We start from the raw sequence: 6,195 nt of genomic DNA, 5'->3' as shown, positions 1-6,195 counted from the left end.
ATAATATAAATAAATGCATTATTGTTTTTCTTTTACTTTTTACTAGCTTTTGTGTGTGTGTATATGTTTCGAATTTTGATGATTAAAACGTGTTAAAAAAATAATTGTTCTATTTAAAATAATATCAACATTACAATAATTCTGATGCTTTGTTGAGGACAATTAAATTTAAATTAGATAATGAACCGAGGCATTATTTTTATGTCAGTAAATTCTATTTCTCACAGATCTTGAGTGTGGGATACTTCTTAAAAAAATATTAAGAAATCAAAATTAAAACAACTCGAGATCGAAAATGAAAATATCACCAATTGGAAAGCAAGTTGGGGGCCGGACGGGAAAATCCGACGAGTTACTTTGCTTCTCCATATGTTATGCTGTTCGAGAAAAGGTCATCGTTGAGCACATAGAAAGTGAAATAGGTCTCTGAAGCTCTGCAGAAGTCCAAGGTCTGTCATTCCGAAAACTCGTCATCCATGATTGTGGATAACCTTAATTTTCTTAAATTTTGGTTCTTTTTCCGTCCGGATCATAGCTTGATTAATGGGGCATGGTGGGTTTTGACCGAATTTTGGAGGCTTCCTCTCTGATTTGAAAATTTCAACTTTTAGGTTGTTCTGGGTTCTTTTGCTAGTCTTGGTTGTTCCAGTTAACAGATGCTGTCATTAGCAAGAGAAGATAATTGTCATTTTGAGTATCATGCTCTTTGGTTGCTTTGTAGTCTCACGAGAGAACAAAGATCGCCGAACATCGATTAAATTACGTAGATGGAAAATAAAACTTTTTCATAAGCTTGTTCTTGGGTTTGTTCAAGCGTCATATGCTTGTTGATTTTGGCTAGGTTGGGTCCTGAAATGAATGCTTTTACTCCTGTTCCTTTTTTTCCCTTTTAATTTGAGAATTTGTGCTTGACAACCCATGGAAGCTTAAAACTTGCAGGCTTGATGTTATTGTGGGATCGATTGCTTTCGTTTTATAATTTCTTGTCTGCGACTGCTTGCCTGGAAAAAGTTACTCTGAGAAGTTTACTTAAATTTCGACCATGTCTTTTTCAATTGGTCATATGTGCATGTTTTCTCGGAAAATTTATAGAACTGGTCACGGGCATGTCTAACTTGCATATTGGCAATCTACTAGTATTTCTAGAGTGAAGAACATGGGTAACAACTCTTTTCATCGATGATAGTATTCCTTTAAGGCTTTTCGGGAAAACAGTAACAACCCTATTTATGGGACTATCGATTGGTTTTGTTTTTCTGCGTTTCAGCATCTGCATTTTCATGTAAAGTAATACAGTAATGGACGCATGAGAAGCTTTCTATCACAACGCCTTGACAATCCCTCCTTTTAACTCCGCTGACATGCCTTTAGCCTCCACTTTTTTCTGGAAAAATATGAGAAGTCTCTGTTCCAGTTTGGTTATCTAGGCCACCTTCTACTTTTAAGTGACCAGTTTTCCTGTTAAAATGTTTACATGCGCTTACAATCTTCTTTTGATGTCTGCAGGTTGCATGGTTTTCTCTGTTCTGAAGTTTGGCAAAACTATGCAACTTTGGCTGCTAATTAATAAGAATTAGAATTGTTCTTCTATGCATGAGAGCGGATTTTAATATATTTTGTCCCTGGTAAGATGGAATCCCTTTGGAAACTTCTATACTTGCTGGAGCCTGCTCCTGTCACTCTTATCATTACAGCTGTAGCAGTGACATTTGGCTCCGCATTCCGAGCTTTAAACTATGGTAAAGAAATGGAGCGTAACCGTGACATGTCAGAAGCATCCATTACACTGGATAGGTCTCAAGCGTTAATGATCCCAGTGATGAGCTCTTTCAGCCTGCTTTTGATGTTCTACTTGTTCTCATCCGTCTCCCAGCTTCTCACAGCATTCACAGCCATTGCTTCTGCGTCATCACTTTTCTTCTGTCTGTCTCCATGTGTTGTCCACTTGAAGGCGCAGTATGGATTGGCTGACCCATTTGTTTCACGCTGTTGCTCAAAATCATTTACTCGACTCCAAGGACTTCTGTTGTTGTCATGCATTGGAACAGTGGTGGCTTGGCTTGTTTCAGGTCATTGGATATTGAACAATATACTAGGCATATCTATATGTATTGCATTTGTAAGCCATGTGCGTCTTCCAAACATCAAAATATGTGCAATGCTCCTTCTTTGTCTATTTGTATATGACATTTTCTGGGTTTTCTTCTCTGAAAGATTTTTTGGGGCAAATGTCATGGTGTCAGTGGCAACACAACAAGCATCGAATCCTGTTCACACTGTTGCTAATAGTTTAAGTCTTCCTGGTTTGCAACTGATAACAAAGAAATTGGAGCTGCCTGTGAAGATTGTTTTCCCAAGAAATTTATTGGGTGGAGTACTCCCAGGGGAGAATGCAACTGACTTCATGATGCTTGGTTTGGGAGACATGGTATGGCATCATTATTCTGTTGAGTGGTATCATTGCTAGTTCTTAACTGTTTCCATCCATGGAAGATCCGTGCTATCATAAATAAATAGTACTCCTCTGGCTCTTGATGTTGGAACTATTTAACTAATTTGATTAGATTAAGGAAGTTAGGTAAGTTCATTAATTGTAAAAAATATAACATGTTTTTCCTAAAATATCATAATCATCTTCTTTAATATTTTCCCTTCCTCTCTTACTTGATCATGGTTGACAGAGTATCAATAGGGATAATTTAGGAAAAATTGATAAATATAAAAAATAGGTCTTACTCAACTCAACAATTAGGTTCTATATCAAGGACTAGAGGAGTATATACCATATTTCATTGGGTTTATAGCATGCAGAGTCATTGAGAACCATGTTAGGGTACTGCAATGGTGATCCTCTGTTCCTTTGTTCCTTTGATTGCTAACTAATGCTTGTAGGAGCAGGGTGAGATCGAACCTGCGATCAGTCACTTCTAGGGGTGAAGTCGATGCCTCTAAGCCAACAAGGCTATGGTGCCCTTACCTTTGATTGTTCATTTTTTATGACTTACCAGTTGTGTTAGAACTGATAACCTGGTCCGTTGGTTTTCTGTGGGATCATACCCTCACATTTTTTATGCGGGTTGCACTTGCAATTACTTATTGCTCTGTATCCTTTTAAGGGTAAACCTTGGCCATTTCATGTTGGGATCTGAATTTTTTTTTTTTTTTAAGTTGTGCCTCAGGTGGTTTTCTTAGGAAAGGTCAACTGGTCTATGTACTCAGATTTAAATCAAGTGCACACCAAGCCCTGAGGCATAGCAATATAATTACATAGTGCTTTTATGCTAAGCTTGGGGTGCATGCAATCAGGAAATGAGGTAGGAACCTCACTTGAAGGCTTAGGGTGTGTTTGGATTAGTGGTGGAGAAGTAACTTTTTTTTCAATCTGATTTTTACAGAAGTCAGATTGGATAAAAGCAACTTCTTTGAGCTTATTGTATAAGTCCGTTTCAGTGACAGAAGTCAAATTGCAAAAATGTGATTCCAAACACATCCCAAATCAAAAAAGCTTCTTTTGCCGGTAGAGAAGTCAGTTTGAAGGTTTAGATGTGATTCCAAACACACCCTTAGGCTCATAAGGCTCATGTCTTGAGGATTGCTTCAAGTTTCACTGAAAATTTTCTGTAAAGGACAATTTCCCCCCTCTTACTGGGAAAGAGCGGATTGAATGAGCTGAACTTTTTTTAATTAACATGCATAAATATGCTTGGAACGCATAACTTTTGGCTATGGTGTGTACATGCTATTCTATGGTTTTACCATAGAATCCATGGTGCTTTATTTTGAATACTTTGATAGGATCAATCAAAATCATGCTTTGGGGGGGTTTTTTTAGGAAAGCAAACTTGAAAATCTCGGAATTCGATTTGGGTCACATATCACTGAGAATTCTCCTTGTAGTTTTGACCGACGTTATAAAATTTTTTATGATATGATGCCCATTTTTGCCTAATCATCATTTCAGACTTCTGATTTAGTTAAACACCCTGGTTAAAATAACTTCATAATATTCATGATCATATGATTCGTGTTATTGCAGGCTATCCCATCAATGCTTCTGGCATTGGTGCTCTGCTTTGATCATCGAAAAAGCAACAACACAGTAAATCTTTTTGAGTTATATTCTTCAAAGGGACAAAAATACATATGGTATGCGCTACCTGGTTATGCAATTGGTCTGGTAACAGCTTTGGCTGCCGGTGTCTTAACTCACTCTCCTCAACCTGCTCTGCTCTATCTGGTACTTCTGTTTTTGCTATTTTTTTCCTGTCATCTTACTACTCAGTCTTGCGTCCATCTCTTCATTAATGAATTTAAAAGTTATCCAGTATCCCCCCGGGGGGGGGGGGACCCCAGCACGAATTGGTTTTATGAACTCAAGTGATGTATTCTAATAATGGTAAAAACGTGATATTCATATGCACGGGTATCATCAAGACTGGTTTGCCAGCACTATTTTATCTGATATGTTAAGCAATTTCTTGTTGCTGTCTGGCTGTCTTGCATTTTCTATTTTTCTTATGAAATCAATTTGATTGACCCCCTTAATCTAAGCTATCCCTTCTGGTTTCCCTTATTATTCATTTGTCAGCCTCGATGGTTATCATTCTCCCCATGTGCCACCGTTCATAGGGCAAAAGAGGGGAGAGCAAACGTGACTGGGATGAAAACTGATTATGATTCTAGACATGATGCATATATGTATACGTGTTTCTTTTTGGATTAATCATATATTTCTACTTTTCATTTACTCTTCTCCTGCCCTCCTTAAAAAAAAAAAAAATCTAAAGGCTATTATGTTGGTATATTTAGCGCCGATAGCCTGAGCCATGACCGGTATTTTGGCATTGGCATGATATATAAATTAGATAGACTAAAGGTTATCACCCGCCATTGAGGCTGTATTAGACTGTTTCACCTTCTTTTGACTTGGTTGGTTGTTCAATATGGCAAATGCAGGTGCCTTCTACTTTGGGGCCTGTGATTTTCGTCTCCTGGTTAAGGAAGGAATTGATGGAATTGTGGGAAGGAAGCGTGCCAATTATTGGCGATAAAGCTCGCCAAATAGAAGTTTAATAATTTACCTTGGAGGCCAAAGGCAAACGCCTAATGACTGGTGCTTGCTTGCTTTTTATTTATAATCAATTTCGAAAAGCTGTATATTCACTGAGATTATTCTATCATTATGGAGACTCATCAAAGCTTATTACATTATCTTTTTGGTTTAAGTGGAAAAAAACTTTCATATGAGATGTTTCTTCCTTATCCATATCTTCCTTAAAAGCTAAAGAATTTTACATGAAGCTTGTGTGCACGGGTGAGCATAGGGCCTTTTGCGGGATCAACTTGGTCCGGCCCAACTTGCGTTGGGCTCAATTAGGGTTTCTAGTTATTGATCTTAGGCCTGAAATTTATCAACTAATAATCTCTGTATCTATGTGATGTTTGCTGTCTTTTTCTTCTTGTTTTTGTCCCAAATTGCTCGAGCAAAGGAAGAAGGGAGGGGCATGATTAAGATATCCTACTGCATGATGGCAGAAGATGCGAGATTCTGAATTTCGGACCCATTCAAGTGGTTTCTTTGAAGGAAATCCGATGTTGGGAATGTTTGGTTGATTAAAGCGACATTAAAGACAAACGGCTTTATTTTTTTATTTTTTTAGTACCATATCGATTACAAATGCCATGTGGCTAAAACATAAGAGTGTTAGCAAAAAAATAATTAAAATTGGATTTTAATGGATAAATTATACTATTCATAATTTGTAAATAATACCATTCATTGGACTTTTTATATTTTATAAGGACAATATTAATATATTGATTTAAATATAACTTGTATTACAAAAGCTGATTGATTGATTTGTTATAGTTTCTGTTGAAAACTAGTTTTCAATTTTAAATGTAAGACTGATTTTGTAGTGTAAATTATATTGTAAAATGCTCGGCTACCAGTGTTGAATGTCAATTAGTTTATATATTACTAATTACTAATTGAAGTTGCCAAAAAGTTTGTTCATAACTCATAATATTGTGAATTCAAATCTGGATGTTGATATGATAACGTTATTGTTGGCTAATCTATAAATACTTTTGTAAGTGCTTTTTAAGTCTAGAGATATGTTCTGACCTTGGTGAGTTATTAAGATCCAACTCATTTCACCTCTTTTGAGACCACAGAAGAAGAGGGAAAAAATT

The 6,195-nt window shown here is 36.7% G+C and overlaps 1 protein-coding gene across 2 annotated transcripts; it reads left to right on the top strand.

The window, feature by feature from the left end:
* The first annotated feature begins 316 nt into the window (after positions 1–316).
* LOC114742528 (signal peptide peptidase-like 1) lies at positions 317–5,251 on the top strand. 2 transcript variants are annotated; one of them, XM_028930765.1, is made up of 4 exons: positions 317–449; positions 1,507–2,428; positions 4,037–4,237; positions 4,957–5,073. In XM_028930765.1, the coding sequence occupies exons 2-4, from the start codon at positions 1,631–1,633 to the stop codon at positions 5,071–5,073; spliced, it is 1,116 nt and encodes a 371-aa protein (XP_028786598.1). In that variant the 5' UTR covers positions 317–449; positions 1,507–1,630. The 2 variants fall into 2 exon arrangements, with proteins under 2 accessions (XP_028786598.1, XP_028786597.1); XM_028930764.1 differs by lacking the exon at positions 317–449 and having other exon boundaries at positions 1,631–2,428; positions 4,957–5,251.
* The last annotated feature ends 944 nt before the right edge of the window (positions 5,252–6,195 follow it).

Source organism: Neltuma alba, unplaced genomic scaffold, assembly GCF_004799145.2.
Source record: "Neltuma alba isolate B1F8T4 unplaced genomic scaffold, ASM479914v2 tig00003795_pilon, whole genome shotgun sequence".
NCBI classification, from domain to species: Eukaryota; Viridiplantae; Streptophyta; class Magnoliopsida; order Fabales; family Fabaceae; genus Neltuma; species Neltuma alba.
This window is presented reverse-complemented; position numbering and strand designations above follow the sequence as displayed.

What these genes read in the sequence shown, in the direction of transcription:
- LOC114742528 (XM_028930764.1), top strand. Translation starts at nt 1,631, where the DNA reads ATGGAATCCCTTTGGAAACTTCTATACTTGCTGGAGCCTGCTCCTGTC. An exon ending in TGCTTGGTTTGGGAGACATG is followed by an intron (nt 2,429 to 4,036) that starts GTATGGCATCAT and finishes GTGTTATTGCAG; the next exon opens with GCTATCCCATCAATGCTTCT. An exon ending in AACCTGCTCTGCTCTATCTG is followed by an intron (nt 4,238 to 4,956) that starts GTACTTCTGTTT and finishes TGGCAAATGCAG; the next exon opens with GTGCCTTCTACTTTGGGGCC.